This window comes from Geotrypetes seraphini, chromosome 1 (genome assembly GCF_902459505.1).
Source record: "Geotrypetes seraphini chromosome 1, aGeoSer1.1, whole genome shotgun sequence".
In the NCBI taxonomy this organism is placed as follows: Eukaryota; Metazoa; Chordata; class Amphibia; order Gymnophiona; family Dermophiidae; genus Geotrypetes; species Geotrypetes seraphini.
The window spans coordinates 416,411,852-416,433,999 of NC_047084.1; the positions used below are offsets into that span (position 1 = coordinate 416,411,852).

The 22,148-nt window shown below is 41.4% G+C and overlaps 1 protein-coding gene across 2 annotated transcripts in view; it reads left to right on the forward strand.

Moving 5' to 3' along the window:
• The window catches only part of KDM4C (lysine demethylase 4C), a 405,781-nt gene extending 384,334 nt beyond the window's left edge, over window positions 1–21,447 (forward strand). For both annotated transcript variants that reach the window (XM_033918713.1, XM_033918724.1), the window contains exon 22: window positions 19,938–21,447. In XM_033918713.1, coding sequence (XP_033774604.1) covers window positions 19,938–20,114 — 177 coding nt within the window. In that variant the 3' untranslated portion in view covers window positions 20,115–21,447. The remainder of the gene's footprint in view (window positions 1–19,937) is intronic.
• The last annotated feature ends 701 nt before the right edge of the window (window positions 21,448–22,148 follow it).

The window sequence follows — 22,148 nt, forward strand, 5'->3', positions numbered from 1 at the left end:
GATTTCTTCAAAACTCGGAACAGGAAATAATCTGAGGGAGCAAGCTCAGAACTTCTGAAACTACAAAAAGAGGCACTGGAGATATAAAGTCAACCTATGGTCACAAATCCTTTATTTGCAGTTTGTATCAAAGTTTTATAATGAGTCTTTAAAAATCGCTAAAACAGGCAAAGTTCCAAAAGACAAAGTCAAGGCTTGGTACCTTTTCAGTTTCCCTATACTCGGCTGGGGAAACCCACATTCTCAGATGGTAGCCTGTAGTTGTTGTGACATGTGCATTGTTGTGAAGAAGCAACACGCTTGCTTTGAGTTTTCCTTATCTTTTCTCCTTGATTGACTCCCGCAAAGCGTTCGTTGTGTTGGTATAATTCTTCCCAGTTATGGTTATCTTTTGTGGCATGAACTCCAGAAGCAAAAGTCCTTCGTCATTCCAGAAGACAGTTGCCATGACTTTGCCTGCAAATTTTTCTATCTTGAACTTTGGGGTGGGTGATGACGTGTGTTTCCACTGCATTGATTCCATTTTGGACTCGAGATCTCTGTGATAGACCCAAGTCTCAACTCCAGTCACCAAACGATGAAACAAATTAACTTGCTCTTCACAGAGCAACTCCAAGTTCTCCTGACAGCACTGGGTCCTTGTGGCTTTCTGGTATGGCATTCTTGGAACCCATCTTGCACTACTAACCTTGGACATGTCCAACTTTTCATAAATTATTTTCCAAACTGTACTGGCCAAGATGCCCATTTCTTCAGATATTCAGGAAACCTTAATTTGTCTGTCCGGCAAAATTAAATCCTCAACTTTCTTGCACATTTCTGTGGAAGTTGCTTCCACATGCAGTCCAGTGTGAGGGTCATCTTCAATGGACTCTCTACCCCACTTAAACTGCTTGCTCCAAAATTTTACTTTGTAGGGTGATGGAGCAGACTTACCATAAACTGCAGTCATGCATTCATGAATCTACTTTGGCTTTTCCCTTCTTTTGTAAGAAATTTTATCACTGAACGGTGCTCCAAATCTAATAGTTTTGCAAGGTCACTTTGGGAAGCCACAAAACTTAGAGACTTGAAGAAAGCACAGATGGTTTATTAGCATACGTATGTGACTCCTGAGCTCCAAGCTGGCTTCAGAAGTCCTGAAAACAAGACGTTACAGAGATATTTATACTTTCTTCTGGCTATGAATTCTGGCAACTGAATTCTAGAAAAAACTTTTCACGTGTTACTTTTCTTAATCATTGGTGCTAAGCTCACACTAGCAGGTCACTTATCTAGGCCCTGCAGTCTTTCTGTTACATGTCGTTTATGCCGAGATAGCTATAAGAAGTTAGAATGCCCCAGCTAACACCCAAGGCAGACAGGCTAGAACATGAGATAAGTTAGGTCTACAGCTAAACATAATTCAGCATTTTATTAAAGAGAAAACTTAGTTCAACACTTAGGAAAACCAGTCCCAGATTCCTTCAGTTTCTTATTTGATTTGCACAAGGACTCTCCTGATATCCTGTCTCTCGGAATGTTAGACTCGCAGTGAGCCATAACTGTTCATATGTAACCTTGAGACTTGGCACAACATGCACAGACTTATTTCAACATGCTTGCTACTTTCTTTCATACACAGGTAGATAAATTATTGAATACCCCTTGTAGTTCAAGATGAGTTACATCTAGAGCAGTGGTCTCAAACTCGTGGCCTGGGGACCACATGCGGCCCGCCAGGTACTATTTTGAGGCCCTCGGTATGTTTATCATAATCACAAAAGTAAAATAAAACAGTTTCTTGAACATAAGTTTCTTTAGCTATAAATTACAATATTAATATTAAGACTTAGCCGAAAGGAAAGATTTATATTATAAATTATAAAGAGTTTTACCTCTTGCAAAATTGTCATTTCTTTAATAAGACATTAACTATTTTTTCTGAGGCCCTCCAAGTATCTACAAATCCAAAATGTGGCCCTGCAAAGGGTTTGACTTTGAGACCACTGATCTAGAGGGTTTACAATTTGTGTTTGTAGCTGAGCAGTGGAGGGTTAGGTGGCTTGTCTAAGACCACAAGTTTCAAGTTTATTATAAAATGTAATGAATTGCTTATCAAAACTTTTAAGCGATGTACAATAATAATTAAAAAGAGGGAGATACATATAATGTCAAATAAAACAACAAAGTTGGAATGCAAATGATCACAATAACGGACGTATTGAAACACAGTGGACAATCTGGTGAACTACAATAAATAAAGGAAAGTAAACGTAAAAGGTAAAAACATAATGAGGGGGAAGATTATTTTTTTAAAAATCAGTGTATCGGTGAGATTTCCTTACTCAGAGTGAATAAACAATAGACCTTAAAAGGGAATATAGCACTATTAGGGCATTCTGCTGTCTCTTATTCCTTCAGTTTACATCCAGAAGTTATACTACCGGAAGGATTGTAAAACCCTCTCATCATGGCCATTTCAAGGGGTGGGCTAGTGCTATGATACCATAGGTATCTCATAGATATCCTAGCTAGCTACTGAAATATTGTGGTGAGGATTTCTCCAGTACTGATCTACTTTGTTTAGAGAAAATCTGGTTTGCAAACAGTCTACACATGACAGAGAGAGAAAGGAAGGCAGAAACAATTACACAAGAGAATTAACGGTTCAATAAAAGCAATTATTCAATTGGGAACTAAATTTAATCCATTACCTGGAAAAAGAAAGGCTGAGTTTTAACAATACAGAACAAATATCATGACACATTAAGATTGGTGCGACTGTTATCTGTAGCGGGTGTAAAGCTGTGGAATACCCTTCCAGGAATTTTGTGTTTGTGTGCTGCTAGAATGAATTTTAAGAAAATGTTAAAAACTCAATTGTTTGTGAAGGCTTTTTTAAATTGAAATTTTAAATTCAAACTGGATTTGAAGATTTCTGATGTTTATCAATCATTTTTAAGAGTGTTATTTTTTTAACAAGTGAATTATGTATGTTTGTTTAACATTTTATGCTTGTTATTTTGGAAACTGTATAGGTAATATACAGTATATAAATTGTTATTTTTTAAATTCTTTATTCCTTTTTAAACTACGGTTGTGCACAATATACATTTACATAGAATATTAAAATTAAAGCACAATAAACTTTCAAAAATTAATGTCAAAAATTTCCCCCCACCCATTCCACCAGTTTAACCAATCAATAAATAAATACCTATACACAACCTAAACATACCTCCTAATCAGTTACAAAATGTACCTCCTTCCCCCCTCCCTGGATGTGCATGTTTTCCCCATTTAGTTAATGGTTCCCAAATGTCCATAAATTTTTTGTAACTTCTCTACTGAATGGCCATGAACCATTCCATTTTAAAGACATAACATAGGGACTCGCACCAGAATGAATAATTTAGTCTGTCCCAATTTTTCCAGTTTTTTTAGATGAGCTGTTTGGCAACCCCTGTCATTATAAAAAGAAGTTTATTATTTCTCATCGATATTTGACTCTTTGCCCGTATAAATGTACCAAATAAAATGGTATCATATGATGCCACTGGATTTTCTAATAAATTATTAACTTGATCCCAAATAGATCTCCAGAATTTCAGTATCAAGGGACAATAGTATATTAAATGATCCAACGTCCCAGCTTTGAAATGACAGTGCCAGCATCTATTAGACTTGGAACTATCTAGTTTATGTAAATGAACTAAGATATTGGTTATCGGATAGAAAACGGGGGGGGGGGGGGGGGGGCAGGGTTAAATGGTTATTCTTCTCGATGGAGAAGAGTAAACAGTGGCATGTCACAGGGATTTGTACTGGGACCAGTGCTATTTAACTTGTGTATAAATGATCTGGAAATTGGAACAACAAGTGAGGTGACTAAATTTGCATCACTTTGCTTTTGTCCACATTAAATTTCATCTGCCTTTTTGGACACCCACTTTTCCAATTTCCTAAGGTTTTCCTGCAGTTTTTCAGTCTGCAAGCATTTTAACAACTTTGTCTGCCATTTGGACACCCAGTCTTCCAATTTCCTACAGTCTTCCAATTTCCTACGGTCTTCCAATTTCCTACGGTCTTCATGCAGGTTTTCACAGTCTGCATGTTTTTAATTGTAGCTTTATGTTCAGTGAGTTGTCCTTGACAAACCGTTTTAGGCAAGACATGTGTGACATGTTAGACATGGCTGAATCCCCCTGTATAAGATAAGTTATATTGAATAAATAAAAAGAATAAGCTATAAAAATTTAATAGCTTTGAAATATACTAAGATTTAATCAAAAAGATGATGAGTATGGACTAATGACGAACATGGTGTGTAAAGCTTGGGACTATGAGATATTTGAGCCCTAGCTGACACCATTGAAGTCCTTCAGTAATAAGAGAGAAAAAGTTAAGTACCGCAATATTATTATGTCTTGTTTACAGAATAGCGCATAAGTGGAACTTTGGCATTTATGCTTTTGTGCACATATGCTATTACCCAGAGGGTGGTGGACACATGGAACACCCTTCCGGAGGCCGTGATAAGAAATAGCACAGTACAGGGTTTCAAGGATGACCTGGATAGGTTCCTGGAAGACAAAGGGATTGAGGGGTACAGATAAGAGCAGTGGAAGGTTTAGAGATAACTGTAGAGGTAGGCAATAAAATTAGTCAGGGACCGCTGACCAGGCAATATGCCAGATGGGCCGCCGCGTGAGCGGACCGCTGGGCTGGATGGACCTCTGGTCTGCCCCGGCGGAGGCGACTACTTATGTACTTATGTACTTATGTACCCTAATAAGTTGTGTGTGTAATCAACACGCACATATTGGTGTCTACTTTATAAAATTGCCCTCTTAGTTGTTGAGTTTTGCAAGTTAGATGGATAGTTATTCATCTAAGATGGATAGTTATTCATCTAAGTCAGTGTCCCTTAGACTGTATGCCACGGTACAGTGGTGTGCCCTGAAGAGATTCCGGGTGTGCCACGAGAGATTCCAGAATTTAACTTTATTTTAAAAAATTTCCTTCATAAGTTTACACTAGAATAGATGGCATGTACGTCGTGTTTGCAAGAATCTGTCAACGTTATGAGCATCTATATGTGTAAGAATACAATCACCCAGACAAGCATCATTCTTTGTGATTGGTCCTTGAAAATTAATGGCAAGTAATTTTAGTTTTTATGCAGTAGTTATCTTAACTTGAACAACAAATCAATCAAGGCTTTGTTACCATTTGGATTTTCTTATAATTGTGAATTTGGATTTTCAGCTCTGACAAAAATTAAATAGAAAAAAAGAGAACAAATTCAGATGGTGGATGATGAAAAGTACAGTTACTTACGGTAACAGGTGTTATCCAGGGACAGCAGGCAGCTATTCTCACAAATGGGTGACGTCATCGATGGAGCCTCGATGCAAAAGCCTCGCAAGCAGACTTGCTTGTAGAAACAAGAAGTTTCGAGTCAGCTACACCGCGCATGCGCAAGTGCCTTCCCGCCCAGCACAGGGCGCGTCTCCTCAGTTCAGATAGCTAGCAGAGAAGCCAACAAGGGGAGGTGGGTGGGTTGTGAGAATAGCTGCCTGCTGTTCCTGGATAACACCTGTTACGGTAAGTGCTTTATCCCAGGACAAGCATGCAGCCTATTCTCACATATGGGTGTCCTCCAAGCTAACCAGAATGGGAAGGTGGGAGTGTTGGCAATTTAAGAGAATAAATTTTGTAATACTGTCTGGCCAAAATGGCCATCCCGTCTGGAGAAAACATCCAGATAATAGTGAGAAATGAAAGTATGAACCGAGGACCAAGTAGCAGCCTTGCAAATTTCCTCAATAGGTGTAGATCTGAGGAAAGCTACTGAAGCTGCCATTGCTCTAACCTTATGGGCTGTGACTCTACTCTGTAGGAGTAATCCAGCCTGGGCATAGCAGAAGGACATACAAATAGCCATCCAGTTGGAGATGGTAAGCTTAGAGATAGGATGTCTCAACTTATTTGGATCGAAGGAGACAAAAAGTTGAGCAGTTCTGTTTGGTTTGGTGCGTTCCAAATAGAAGGCCAAAGCACATTTACAGTCCAGAGTATGAAGAGATGATTCTCCAGGATGAGATTGAGGCTTTGGAAAGAACACTGGAAGAACAATGGATTGCTTGAGATGAAATTCCGAAACCACTTTAGGTAGGAATTTAGGATGAGTACGTAGAACCACCTTGTCATGATTGAACACAGTGAAAGATGGATCAGCAACTAAAGCTTGCAGTTCACTGACTCTTCGAGCAGAAGTGAGGGCAATGAGAAACACCACTTTCCAAGTGACATACTTCAGATGAGCCGTAGACATTGGTTCAAATGGAGGCTTCATCAGTTGAGCAAGAACAACATTGAGGTCCCAAACCACTGGAGACGATTTGAGAGGAGCTTTGACATTGAAAAGTCCTTTCATGAATCTGGAAACCACCAGATGAGCAGAAAGGGGTTTTCCTTCGAAAGGCTGATGGAAAGCAGCAATTGCACTGAGAAGGACTCGGATCGATGTAGACTTGAGGCCAGAGGTGGATAAGTGCAAAAGTTAGTCTAAAACAGAAGACAAGGAGGAATGTTGAGGCACCTTATCATGAGAAAAACACCACATAGAAAATCTAGTCCATTTTTGGTGATAACTCCTCTTCAGTTTTCTCAATCTGTAAGAGACATTTTAGAGGTTTCTAGGAAACCTACCACTAGACAGTGCTATGTTGAGAGGTACCAAGCTGTCAGGTGTAGAGACTGCAGGTTGTGATGAAGCAGAGATCCCTGACTCTGTGTAAGCAGAGATGGAAAAACTGGTAGAAGGTATGGCTCCCTGCTGCTGAGTTGAAGGAAGAAGGGAGTGCCAAGGTTGTCTCGGCCACCGAGGAGCAATCAGAATCATGGTGGTATGGTCGTTCTTTAACTTGACAAGAGTCTTGAGAATGGGAGGGAATGCATACAGGAAGAGATTCATCCATTCCAGAAGAAAAGCGTCTGCCTTGAGATGATGAGAATAGATCCTCGAGCAGAAATGAGGCAGTTTGTGGTTGTGGGGAGCTGCAAAGAGATTTATCTGAGGCGTTCCCCACTGTGAAAAAATGTGATGAAGAGGCGAGGAATGGACCAGGCACTTGGTGAACACCCTGGGAGATGAAGCCAGGCCAAAGGGCAGCACTCTGTATTGATAATGCAGATTTGCCACCTGAAATCTGAGATATTGACGGGAGGCCGGATGATTGGGAATACGAGTATAAGCCTCTTTGAGATCCAGAGAGCATATAAGTAGTCGTTCTGATCTAGGAGGGGATAAAGGGATGCCAGAGATAACATGCAAAATTTTTCTTTGACTAAAAATTAGTTGAGAGCCCCGAGATCCAGAATGGGCCGCAGATCACCTGTCTTCTTTGGAACAAGGAAGTAACGGGAGTAAAACTCCCTGTTCTGCTGTTCCAAAGGAACTGGTTTGATGGCATGGAGATGAAGCAGAGCTTGGGCTTCCTGAAGAAGAAGGGCGGTCTGGGATGGACTGGAAGGATACTCTCTTGGAGGAAGCTCTGGTGGAACCTGAGTGAAATGAAGAGAGTATCCTTCCCTGATGATTGACAGCACCCAGAGATCGGATGCGATTGTCTCCCATCGGTGGTAAAAATGATGGAGACGACCTCCAATAGGGGGAAGATAGGACAGAGACAGAACGGTGGAGGTTATGCTATGTTTTAAACAGTCAAAAAGGCTATGTAGCCTTAGGTGCAACAGAAGGTTGAGGTTTCTGTTGCTTCTGATTCTGCTGTTTCTTAAGAGGAGGGCGAGTGTAAGGAGCTGCTCTTGGAGCAAAATGCCTCTGATAAATAGGAGGAGGGCATGCAGGCTTGGCAGGAGCTGGCTTTGGCTTAGGTCTGACAATAGAAGCAAAGGATTTTTATGCTCAGACAATTTCTTGGTGGCTGCCTCAATAGATTAATCGAAGAGGTCATTGTCTGCACAAGGAATATTAGCCAAGCGGTCCTGAAGATTAGGATCCATGTCAATGGTACGAAGCCAAGCAAGGCGGCGCATTGCTACCGAACAAGCAGCCTCCCTGGCAGACAACTCAAAGGCATCGTAAGAAGACTGAAGTAGATGTAATCTGAGTTGTGATAGAGAAGCTATTACTTCTTGAAATTCAAAGTGCTTTTGAGTATCTAAATAACTGATAAATTTAGGCAAAAGAGCAATGAGGAACTCAAAATAAATTATAAAATGAAAATTGTAATTAAGGACTTTAGAGGACATCATGGCAGTTTAATAGATGCGACATCCAAATTTGTCCATAGTTTCCCCTTCCCTTCCAGGAAGAACGGTAGCATAAACTTTGGAAGGATGGGACCTCTTCAAGGATGACTTCACAAGTAGGGATTGGTGAGATAATTGTGAATTCTCAAATTCTTTGCAATGGAGAGTTTTATATCTGGAGTCTAATTTGCCTGGAACAGCTGGAATTGCATAAGGAGTTTCCAGGCATCTGGTAAAAGTCTGAGGCAAAAGCTTGTGAAGAGGAAGCTTAAGTGACTGCAGGAGGTTGAGGAAGACAGATAAGATGAAGCGAAGATAGTTATCATATATAATCGATTCATTAATTCTAATATCATTCACAACTTCGAATAGAGGCCTAAATGGCATCTGATGAAAAGAATCTAAATCAAAATGTTTATTAAAAATATCATAAATATCCAAATTATAATAAGAATGAGGTCTTGATCCTTATTGAGTGTTCTAAAAGAAATATGGTGGACATATCATAAATTATACGGACTTCAATCTTGAGAACCTGTCTTGTATCTAATATAATAAAGAGCTAGCCGTACATGCGCACTCCTATTTGCGTGTTCCGAGCGCATGTAGGTCTGTAGCCGAAGGAGTGCGCATGCGCGCTAATACGTCACCAGCCGATCGCCTCCACAAGCTAGACCGCAGCCAGACGACGATCTCCGTTCCTCCTGCCGCCGCCGATCTCCGTTCCTCCTTTGCCTCCCACCTCCTTCTCTTCCCGTGGGCCCGAATGGCGATTCCAGCAGCGTGTGCATGAGTCTTCACACGCTGCTTCGGGCCCTTCTACTGCCCTGATTTTCTCTGCCGCGTCTCTGATGAAGGAGGAGGGGGGATAAAAAAGAAAGGGATGCGATGCCACTCTTGACCTAATTTTCAACGGACTAGGGGGGCCAGCAAAGGAGGTGGCGGTATTACCCCCGCTAGGTAACAGCGATCACAACACGATCCAGTGCAGGCTTGAATTTGGATCATCAAAGGGGAAAAGAACCACAACGACGGCACTCAACTTCAAAAAAGGAAATTATGATGCCATGAGGAAAATAGTGGGAAAGAAACTCAAAGGCAACATAGGGAAGACGGAATCCGTAGAAAAAGCCTGGACCTTACTCAAGGAGACTGTGCACGAAGCGCAAAACATATGTATCCCCAAGTTCAGAAAAGGGTGCAAAAAAATAGAACAAAAAACCCAGTGTAGATAACAAATGCAGTGAAGAAGGCGATAAGCGACAAGAAAGCATCGTTCAGAAAATGGAAAAAAGACCAAACAGAGGAGAACCAAAAAGTGCACAAAGAACACCAAAAGGAGTGTCACCGAGTGGTTAGAAAAGCAAAAAAAGAATACGAAGAGAGACTGGCAGAGGAAGCAACAAACTTCAAGTCGTTCTTCAGATACGTCAAGGGGAAGCAACCGGCGAGAGAAGAAGTGGGACCATTGGACGATGGAGACAGAAAGGGAGTAGTAAAAGAAGAGAAAGTGATAGCTGACAGGTTAAATGAGTTCTTCACGTCAGTCTTCACGATGGAGAATATAACCAACATTCCGGAACCCGAGGAGATCGTAATAGGAGACCAAGACGATAAGCTGGTAGATTTAGAGGTGAGCCAAGAGGATGTACTCAAGCAGATTGACAGACTAAAGAGCGACAAATCGCCAGGTCCGGACGGCATTCACCCAAGGGTACTCAAGGAACTAAAAGACGAAATAGCGGAGCCACGTCGACAGATATGCAACCTATCCTTAAAAACCGGAGAGATCCCGGAGGATTGGAAAATAGCAAATGTCACGCCCATCTTCAAGAAGGGCGCAAGGGGGTCCCGGGAAACTACAGGCCGGTGAGCCTGACCTCAGTCCCGGGAAAGATGATGGAGGCACTGATTAAAGACAGCATCTGTGAGCACATCGAAAAAAATGGGCAACTAAAACCGAGTCAACATGGCTTCTGTAAGGGTAGGTCATGCCTCACAAACTTATTGTACTTCTTTGAGGGAGTAAACAGCCAGGTGGATAAAGGGGAATCTATAGACATCATTTACCTTGACTTCCAAAAAGCCTTCGACAAGGTGCCACACGAGAGACTGCTTAAAAAGATATGGAACTACGGGGTACAAGGGGAGGTCCATCGATGGATCAAAAACTGGCTGGCAAACAGGAAGCAGAGGGTTGGCGTGAAGGGCCAGTACTCAGACTGGAAAGGAGTCACGAGCGGAGTTCCGCAGGGGTCGGTGCTGGGACCGCTCCTGTTCAATATCTACATAAACGATCTAGAGGCGGGAACCAAGTGTGAAGTCATTAAATTTGCAGATGACACCAAACTATACAGCAGGGCCCAAACCAGGGAAGACTGCGAAGATCTCCAAAAGGATCTAACGCAGCTGGAAAAGTGGGCCGAAAAATGGCAGATGAGCTTCAACGTGGAGAAATGCAAGGTCATGCACGTGGGGAAAAAGAACCCGATGTTCACATACAAAATGGGGGGAACACCACTAGGGGTCAGTAACCTGGAGAGAGACCTGGGAGTGATGGTAGACGCATCACTGAAGACATCGGTGCAATGCGCCACAGCCTCTAGGAAAGCAAACAGAATGTTGGGTATCATGAAGAAGGGTATTACGACCAGGACGAAAGAAGTCATCATGCCGTTGTATCGTGCAATGGTACGGCCGCATCTGGAGTACTGTGTCCAGTACTGGTCACCGTACCTCAAGAAAGACATGGCGGTACTTGAGGGAGTACAAAGAAGAGCAACTAAACTGATAAAGGGAATGGAAAATCTCCCATATACTGACAGATTGAAGCAGTTGGGACTTTTCTCCCTGGAGAAGCGAAGACTTAGAGGAGACATGATAGAAACCTTCAAGATCCTGAAGGGCATAGAAAAAGTAGACAGGGACAGATTTTTCAAATTAAGGGGCACCACGAGCACAAGGGGGCACTCGGAGAAATTGAAAGGGGACAGGTTTAGAACAAACGCTAGGAAGTTCTTTTTCACTCAGAGGGTGGTGGATACATGGAACGCGCTTCCAGAGGCTGTTGTAGACAAGAAAACCTTAAATGGTTTCAAAGAAGGTTTGGATAGATTCCTAGAAGAAAAAGGGATTGAGGGGTATAGATAGGTATAGACCATTGCTCAGGCAATGGGCCGCCGCGGGAGCGGACCGCTGGGCAGGATGGACCTATGGTCTGTCTCAGCGGAGGCAACTTCTTATGTTCTTATGATGCCTACTGCTGGACAGGGGAAGAAGGAAAAAGATGCTGATGGACAGGGGGGTGAAGAAAAAGGAACGGAGGACTAATGTTGGACAGGGGGAGAAGGAAAGAGGTGCTGCTGGACAGGGGGGAGGTAAAACAAAGGGAGAAGGGCTGCTGCTGCATAAGGAGAGCAGTGAAGGGGTGGTGGTGGACACAGGGGAGGTAAAAGGAAGGGAAAATGGACAGGGGGAGCAGGCAAGGGGTGGTGATGGACAGCCAAGGAAAAAGAAAGGCAGAAAGAAAGAAAGCGGCTAAGGAGAGAGAGAGAAAGAAATAAAGACAGACACACACATGTTCTAGAACCCGTTAATGTAACGGGCTTAAAGACTAGTATTATTATAATCATTTATTTCCACCGCCCCCTACTAAGATAATTTTTTTCTTTAAATTTGTTTGCTATTATATTTAATATCCTATAATTATTGTAATCACTCAATCTGTTAAATTTAGACCCGTATTAGGGTTGAAACGCCTGTACAAAACAATGGCGTCGGGAATTTCTTCATTGTATCAACGTTGATGGTGGCAGGTTCCATCATATAGCAAGCTAAGTGTTGCCTTTTTCATTAAATGATAGTCATGTTACATACAAGCTTTATAATTTATTCACATGGTCTAAGAGAACCTAAGTAATATGCAGTCCCTATGAACATGTTTTTCTAGCCTTTTTTGTTTTTTTTCACCTAGAATGATATTTTTATGAATTTTGGTAAACGTTATATTTATATTCATATTCACATCCCCTATATCAATTTTTTAGGTTTTATGTATACCAATTAATTAGGTTTCATGCACAAGCACTTTATACACTTAGGAATTTGTTATTTTCAAATATTTAAGGTTAACTTTTGCAATAGATAGGATATTAAATGTAATCCACTAACCAGGCTTTATGCACAAACACTTTATATTTCTAAGTATTTTTTAATTTCAAAATATTTAAGGTTAGTATTTATAATAGTAAATTTAACAGATTGAGTGATTACAATAATTATAGGATATTAAACATAATAGCAAACAAATTTAAAGAAAAAAATTTATCTTGGTGGACATAAATGATTATAATAATATACAAGGCAGGAACCTGGAATGATATATATCATGAGAGGTTCTCGAGATTGAAGTCTGTATAATTTATGATATGTCCACCACATTTCTTTTAGAACACTCAATAAGGATCAAGACCTCATTCTTATTATAATTTGGATATTTATGATATCTTTAATAAACATTTTGATTTAGATTTGTTTCATCAGATGCCATTTAGGCCTTTATTCGAAGTTGTGAATGATATTAGAATTAATGAATCGATTATATATGATTAACTATCTTCCCTTCATCTTATCTGTTTATATCTATAGGATTGATATATGATTAAGGCCTCTCTATACAATATCATTCAGGAAGTTGAGGAAGATGCATGACTTCGAGATACTCCTTAGAGTATTTAGAACCAGCATCTAATTGAAGGTCCAAGTCAATAGCCATCTGACGAACAAAAGAAGAGAAAGATAGCTGATCCGCTAGTGCCTAGTCTCGAGAAGGACTCGAGGTTGTCGAGGCAGCCTGGGTCGAAGATGAAGCTTCGGCAGGAAAAGCATCAAAAGAATAGGGAGACTTGGACGAAGCAATTGAAACCGCTGAGTCCTCGAGGTGTGAAAGTGGAGACCTCGATAAGGAGTCGGCGGTCTAGTAGAAGTAGATGTAGATCAAGGCTTAGTTGAAGAAGGACACTCTTTAGAAGAAGAGCTATGCCTGGAAGTATGCCTCGAGGAAGGCCTCGATCATCGGTGAAAACGGTGCTTGGAAGCAGATCTCGAAGATCGAGGAGACTTCACCCCAGAGATGGAAGCAGTCGATGCCACCAAGGAATGGATAGGGCTGGAAGCTGTGGATCAAAGCTCCAGAGGCTTGATGGAGGAACCTCGATGCACTCCCAAAGACTCTGCTCCTTGTATGGAGTGTGAGGATTCCTGATGAGGCACTTGCAAAGAATCTGCTCCTTGCTTCATGTGCTTAGATGCCAGACCAGACACTCGCAGAGACTCTGTTCCCTGCATAGAGTGTGTAGACTCAGACTGAGGCATAGGAAGAGGCTCGACCTCACGGGAGTCTGCAGAATGCCCAGGCTGGATTAGAGTAGCTAGCTTCGGTCCCATTTTGGTGAGGAACTGAACAAATTGCTGCTCTAACATGGTCTGGAAGGAAGCCGGCAAGGATGGATCTGTGTCTGAAACCGGACCACCTGCTTTGGCTGGAGGTTCCAAAGAGGCAGTGGAAATGTGCTTTGCCTTTGAAAGTCTTAGGCACCTTCAGCACCACCGGTGGAACTGTCTGCTGAGCTATCTGACCTGAGGATACAGGGGAAGATACAGCAGATGTCATTGAGGAAAGAGCCGCTGCAAACGAAGAAGGTTTGATGAGGCTCGAGTTCGAAGCAGTGGGGGCAGGAGGACCCTCGGCCGAAGGTAAGATCAAGGTCGACTACGGAGTCAAGGAAGTGGTTGAATCCATCTCAAAGAGCTTCTCCAATGAAAGTAGACGACGTTTAAAGGCTCGAGGTTGAAGAGTAGCACAGCGCTCGCACAACTTCAGGTGATGTTCTGGCCCAAGGCAGCGAATCATGAAGAAAAATAACAAACTACGGTGAGAGAAGGAACGAAGTAAGTAAGTTAAACGCAGAGAGTCAAAGACGGACTTCTCAGCTCCGCAGAAAATTGAGAACTGAGGAGACGCGCCCTGTGCTGGGCGGGAAGGCACTCGCACATGCGTGGTGCAGCTGATTCGAAACTTCTAGTTTCTACAAGCAAGTCTGCATGCGAGGCTTCCGCATCGGGGCTCCGTCGATGACGTCACCCATATGTGAGAATAGGCTGCCTGCTTGTCCTGGGATAATGTGTATTTTCTTGTCGACTGTCGAGCTGCATTTTGAGTTAATTTGCACTCAAAAACAAACACATCCATTGCATTGATTAGCAATTCTCTTCTATCGACTTTAGTTTCACCATTACATAACTTAAAAGAACTTTAAATAACTCACATATAATTTTTTTTGCAATTTTATAATTTCAATTATAATGTGCTGTGATAAACATTTGATTCGCTTAGTGTGCTGGAGCTAAAAAAAAGTTTGAGACACTGATCTAAGTAGTGCCACCCCTGGGACACCCTAAACCTTATGTTAGACTAGGACTGTCTGTTATTTAGAGGGGTCTTTTACTAAGTTGTGGAAAACACTAACACGTGCTTACTGCAGGTTAAAATAGCACATTAGCAGATGTGTTCAGGTGTCCCATGGTAGTTTTGGAATCAGTGTGCACTACCCATATGCTAAAAAAATAGGTTTCATTTGGAGGCAGCTACATTGCTGTGTATTAATTGATTAACATGTGGTTAGTGTTGGAGCCCTTACCACTTAGTAATTAGGTGGTGAACATAAGAGAGCTGGAGGTCCATCAAGCCCAGTATCCCATTTCCAACAGTGGCTAACCCAGATCACAAGTGCCTGGCAAGATCCCAAAGAAGAAAACACATTTTATACTTCACTTGCTCAAATTACACGCCATCTGCCATTTTGCAATTTTCACTTTAAAATTCTGAGCGCCATTTTTGAAGTTGTGAATTCTGGTGGTAAGGGCTTGCATAATAATGACTACACATAAATTGGGAAATATGTACATGACCATTAATAGGAAATGCAGTCATTCTGTATCGCCTGGTAGACTGGTATAGTCCTTACGAATGGGTTATATACCTCACTGCTACCAGCAGGTGGAGACTGAGAACAAACTTGTATATCAACTTAGCTTCCCCTCTTGCAATCCAGCCTTCCTCAGTCTCCATTAAAGCAGGTAGTAAGACTAATTTGGCTCTCCTCTTAGTAATGTTGGAAATTTGTTTTGGACTCCTGGGTTCCCCTTTTGTGCCGGATAGAGCTTGGACGGGGCCCATTTTGTTTACCACTATTCAGGTCCTTTTGAAGTTGGATTCATTATTTCGAATCCGTATTAAAGATACCTTACATCAATCATTATGGCTTAACACCAGTTTTCGTATTGCTCTTACCCCAATTTTTTGGCCGTCTTGGATGGCTTAGGAGGTATTTTTCCTGGCTCAACTGTGGTATCAAACTTTGATTACTTTTCAAGATGTACAAAGTCAATTTCATTTATCTGATTTAGCCTCTTATCAATGGTTACAACTGCAACTATATTTGACTAAGAGCTGTTGTTTTCAACTGAGCTCCCAGATTTATATAAATATATTGATACTTTAATTACAGAGCAAAATTTATCTTCACATATATAAGGAGCTTAATAAGTTTGATGTTTCTCCTCATTCTTTATATGCTGTCACAATATGATCAATTTTACCATTGGAATCGGAAAGGGGAAACCAATCAAGACTCAAGCCACAACCTTTCATTTCAAAAAAGGGAATTATGACAGCATGAGAACCATGGTTCGTAAACGGCTCAAGAAGGGGAAAGCAGAAATCCAAACGGTTGATCAAGCATGGTCCCTACTGAAAAACACCATCACAGAAGCACAGAATTTTTACATATCGCAGATATCCAAAGGAAGGCGAAAAAAGATCAAAGGAGAACCAGCTTGGTTATCTAAAGAGGTGAAGGATGCAGTGAGGGATAAGAGGAACTCGTTTAAAAAATGGAAACGGGAAAAAACAACGGAGGCCTGGAAGTGTCACAAAATTGATCAGAAAAAGTGTCATAAAGCGGTAAGAGAAGCCAAAAAGGTCTATGAGGAAAAGATAGCGCAAGAAGCCAAAAACTTCAAGCCCTTTTTAAGATATATAAAAGGAAAGAAACCAGCAAGAGAGGCAGTAGGCCCTCTCGACGACCAAGGAAGAAAAGGGTGCAGTAGGGATGAAAAACAGATTGCTGATAAGTTAAATTCATTTTTTGCCTCGGTCTTCACAAATGAGGACACTACAACAATGCCAGAAACAGGGACGATATTCAACGGAGGCATAGAGGAAAGCCTCGCAACATTAAATGTGTTGTTGGACATGATATACCTTCAGATTGATAAACTAAAAAGTGACAAATCCCCTGGACCGGATGGAATTCACCCGAGAGTATTAATGGAGCTTAAGGTAGAAATTGGGGAACCAGATGACTGGAAGATAGCAAATGTCATCCCAATTTTCAAAAAAGGATCAAGAGGAGAACCAGGAAACTACAGACCTGTGAGTCTCACATCGGTTCCTGGGAAGTTGGTTGAAGCACTAATTAAAGATATCATTGTGCAACACCTGGAAAATCATAACCTAATAAGAGCTAGTCAACACGGCTTCAGGAAGGGGAAGTCATGTTTGACAAATTTACTTCAATTCTTTGAGAAAGTGAACAAACAAATTGATAGTGGAGATCCAGTGGATATAGTTTATTTGGACTTCCAGAAAGCGTTTGACAAGGACCCGCACGCAAGGCTTATGAGGAAATTACTAACTCATGGAATAGGAGGAGACGTACACAGATGGATCGGCAAATGGCTAGAGAACAGAATGCAGAGGGTATGCATAAATGGGAATTTCTCAGACTGGGAGAAGGTGACTAGCGGCGTGCCCCAGGGCTCAGTTCTTGGGCCCATCTTGTTCAATATTTTTATAAATGACCTGGAAGAGGAAACAACAAACAATATAATCAAGTTTGCAGATGACACAAAACTATGTCGAGCGGTTGGCTCTCAAAGGGAGTGCGAGGAGCTTCAGAAGGATCTGAACCAGCTGGAGAAGTAGGCGAAAAAATGGCAGATGAATTTTAACATCGACAAATGCAAGGTGATGCATCTGGGTAGGAAAAACAAGGAACATGAATCTAGTATATTGGGTGTGACTTTAAGCAAATGCGAACAAGAAAGGGACTTGGGGGTACTGATAGACAGGACCCTAAAATCATCGGCTCAATGCGCAGCGGCGGCAAAGAAAGCAAACAGGATGTTGGGGATGATAAAGAAGGGGATCACAAGTAGATCGGAGGATGTTATAATGCCGCTTTACAAAGCAATGGTCAGACCACACTTGGAATACTGTGTCCAACACTGGTCTCCATACCTTAAGAAAGATATAACTCTGCTGGAGAGGGTGCAGAGGCGAGCCACGAAACTGGTCCAAGGTATGGAGAATTTGAGCTACAAGAATCGCCTAAGAAAACTGAGACTGTTCACCCTCGAAAAGAGAAGACTGCGAGGGGATATGATAGAGACTTTTAAAATATTAAAAGGATTTGACAAAATAGACCAGGAAGCATCATTACTGACTTTTTCAGTTGTGGCCCAGGTTCAGGACAAATGTTAGGAAGTTCTGTTTCGCACAGAGAGTGGTGGACGCTTGGAATGCTCTCCCGGAGGAGGTTGTGATGGAGACTACTGTTCTGGGTTTCAAGCACAAGTTGGATGCACACCTTCTTGCAAATCATATCGAGGGATACGGGAAATCCGGGTCTCCAATAAGGAGCACCTAATTGGGCCTCCACGTGCGCGGATCGCCGGACTAGATGGACCTAGGTATGATCCGGTGAAGGCGTTTCTTATGTTCTTATTTAACTACATCACAATGGGAGTATTTTTGGATTAATACTTTTAAAATCTCAATGTCTGCCAATTTAATGCAGTCCTTATTTTTTGTTTACTATCGTGCTCTTTGGACTCTGAGAAAACTGTTTAAGATTGGATATTTATCATCTGAGTTTTGTTGGCCCTGTAAATCTGAAAAAGACACATTAGTTCATATGATTTATGAATGTTCTAGTCTTAAACCTTTTTGGTCTTCCATATGGAATATTATTTCTCGTATTTTATTGCTTACTGAGGAGCTCTCTTTGGCCATTGTCTTTTGGACAAGCACTGTTCTTCGCTTTCCCCTTTCTAAGGGTCAATCCCATTTGTTTGATATCCTGTTGGCTCTTGCCATAAAAGTGAATCCTTCGAAATTGGAAAATACATCATGATTTACATGATTTACATTTACATTACTCTTCTTCTAAAGAGTGGTGGAATTCAATTTATTTGACTCATAAGTTTGAGATGGAAAATGCTTATTCTACTCCTCGCTTTCATTCTGTATGTACTATTTGGGCCATTTTCCAATCTTATATTTGGAATGAAGATGTTTAATTTCCCTGTTTCTGTATGGACTTTGCTCTATAGCTGTCGCTATACTAGTTTTTCTCTTATTGTGTGGTTTGACACGATGTTCTTGTTTAAAAATTGAATAAAGAATATTTGAACAACAAAAAAAAGAGCTTGGACGGGTCCTGTTTAGGGATCCGTCCGACCTCGGGGGTGTTAAACTCAGCGGGTCTCGTGCTGAATCCACCTCCCCACATTTTTGTAGAGGTGCCTCAGTCAGTGGCCTGGCCCCCCTGGTTGGTCAGCCCTCCAACTTTGAGAGCCATGGAGTCTGTTCTGACTAAGTGAAAAAAAAAATCCTGAGGTGTGTCGGTCTAAAGGGCTCAATTCCCTTTAAAACTGCCATTTTTTTCTCATCTAACCGGCATTTTTATTACAGCTAGGGTGTTTTTCAGCACAATGAGCACTTTTAAGGGGGTTGTTAGCCCTTCGGGGGTCCCACCCTAAATGGGTACTGCTTTGGTACGTCGTAAGGACTATACCAGTCTACCAGGCAATACAGAAGAAGAAATTAGGTTCTTACCTGCTAATTTTCTTTCTGTTGGCCTGTAGACTGGTATAGTTCCCCACCTTATATGTCTTTATGCAGTGATTGCGGGTTTTTGTTTTGCTTGCGTGCAGATTTTGGGGTTTTCTGCGGGTTCTAGTATTTTTCTAGAGCCGGGGAGAAGTAAGAACAGCGGCTATGGCTCAGCTGGCTTAGCTGGTGAATTGTGGGGATGTTTTCTATACCAGGATTCAGTTCTACACATGTTCCAACAGTAGTTTTAACTATTTTAAGTTCTTGTAAACCGTGTCGAGCTCCATTCTCATGGAGATGATGCGGTATATAAACTTAAGGTTTAGTTTAGTTTCGTTTAGTTTACCCGTGTTTGTTGTTTTTACACTCCTGTTCAGAGTGTGTATACTGTTTTCAGTTGAAGTCTTTCCTAGGATCTGCTTGGCTATTCGGCAGACTGGATTGCAAGAGGGGAAGCTATCCTGATATACAAGTTTGTTCTCAGTCTCCACCTGCTGGTAGCAGTGAGGTATATAATCCATTCATAAGGACTATACCAGTCTACAGGCTAACAGAAAGAAAATTAGCAGGTAAGAACCTAATTTCTCCTTTTACAGCCTTGCTAAAAGTGGCCTCAAGTGTACTGGAAACCCTCATGCTCGTAATAGAGTAGGCCACGTTTTAGCACAACTTAGTAAAAGGGTCCCTTCGTAGTAAATCTAACATTTCCTTTTATTTGCAGTCAACAGCATCAGCTATGAGGTATGAAGAAACATTTTATGGAGAAGAACTTATCCAAGGTGAAAAAAAGAGACAAAGATTGCTGAATGGGAAACTGAAGAATGAATATGTGAATGAATCTGGATACCGTATGTTTTTTATGAGCTCATTCCAAAAGAAATATCAGAATGGGCTATAAAGCACACCAGTGACAAAAAGTAATAATACGGGGAAGAAAGGAAGAAATGGAAAATTCCTGCTAACTTGCACTATAGATTGTAAAAGACTGAACACACACACACACACACACACACAGTTGGGTGAGCTAAAGAATAAGAGGGTATAAACAAAGATTTGGGGTTTCAGTGAAATGCACAAATGCTACTAATATTCCAGTGTACTTGCTAGTTAAAAGAAAGTCAAGGAAATAATGAAATTTATGACAGTATAAAGTATCTCAACCAGGTTCAACATGGGTAAAGGATGAAAATTATCTGCAAAGCTTGATTTATTGCAGATAGTGATCAAAAGAAATCTGTCATAGATAGACACATGGAGGAAGGTTCTCACTCTTTGGAGGGTCAAGGTTGCTGTGCAGGAAAATAAATTTCAGTGCCACATGGAACCAGAAAATAAATACTTCAAAAAGAATAGAGCAGTTTTCTAGAAATATGTTGAATACAGTCACTTATTCCAGTCACGGTAGAAGGTCTGAATGATCTTGCACATTGGTTAACAGAGGGGATGAGGCAAATTTTTAGAATTTTTTCAAAGTGAACTATGTTCCATTTAGAGAAAGGAGCTGAATTCTCACGTGTTAAATGGTATAGGCTTTGTAAATCAGGGCCCGTTTTCTGTAAGTCTTACACCAAAAGTATGTACAGAAAATTACAATGATGTATATTATAATGAAAACTCTTGAAAAATCATATCCTGCCATCTCAGGTGTCTCTTGCCTTTTCTACCTGTATGTTTTAGTATATGAACAACTAAGGCACTCTAGAGAGTAACTCCATAAAGATACAGGTTTAAGAAGATAGAGAGAGGAATACCAAACACATCAAAAGGGAGCCCCAAAACTGTTCAGTTATAGAGGTGGCTGAAATTCAGTTGGAAAAATTACCTGTTTTTTTCTTTTTTTAAACAAGCCTCTGAGAGGACTATGCAATAAAACTTATATTAAAATGTTTTATCATGTAAAACTTTAATGTGCATGTTAAAATAGGACTTAACATACTATGCAGTAAAATTTGCAAACTCACAGTAAAACTTGCTTCTAATAATGTAGCCTTTCTAACTGGGCCTCTGTCCTGAACGGCCTCATCTTTCCTCCAGCAACTGGAAGGACAGCAGATTCATCTCTCCATCCCCCATCTCTCTTGCAGTCTACTTCTAGGCCCTCCTACGCTGCTTCTGACTGGCTTGACTGTAGCCCTTCCCAAGCAAGCACCCAGGTGACCTCACTAGCCTTGCTATCTATTTAATCTGAACCCTCTCATGCTCCTTAGTGTACCTCCTGAGGCCACCTCACTATATCACTTCTTGTATATTTCTATTTCCTTTCTCTGTTCCTCTCCTTATGGCTCCAATTCACTTTCTACTTCTCATACTCACTTTCCCCAAACTTATTCTCTTTCCCTCTCCTCTCCACATCACAAGTCTTCACTGTCCTTCTCCTTTTCCTTTTCCTATCCCCTTACCCGCCAGCTTGTCATCTACCTTATTCACTACACTCAAGCTCAAGTATTCTCTCTTCCATTCATCCAGTGCCTTTCTCTTTGAGCTCCACCCATCTCTGTTATTGCCATCATTATTCCCCTTTGCTTTGGTGTATTTTCTTACTCCTCCTTTTCACTGCCAGGGATGCCAATCCCAATCCTGGCCCTCCACACCATCTTCTTCCCCTAACCTTATACCTATTCCTATCCTTCAGTCCTTTTCTCGCCCAGTGGAATTTTCATTTTGCCTCTCACAAACTGCTTTACATTCATTACTTCTTTATCTCCCAGTCCCTCCACCTGCTTGCTCTAACTGAGACATGGATTTGGCCTGAGGATTCCACTTCAGCTGCTGTCCTCTCCCATGGTGGCTACTACTTCTCACATACACCATGCCCTACTGGTCGAGGCAGAGGTGTTGGGCTTCTCTCTCCTTCTTGCAGATTCAAACCTCTTCTCCCACCTCAATCCCACAGCCTTTCCTCATTTGAAGTCCACTCCATCCACCTATTCAC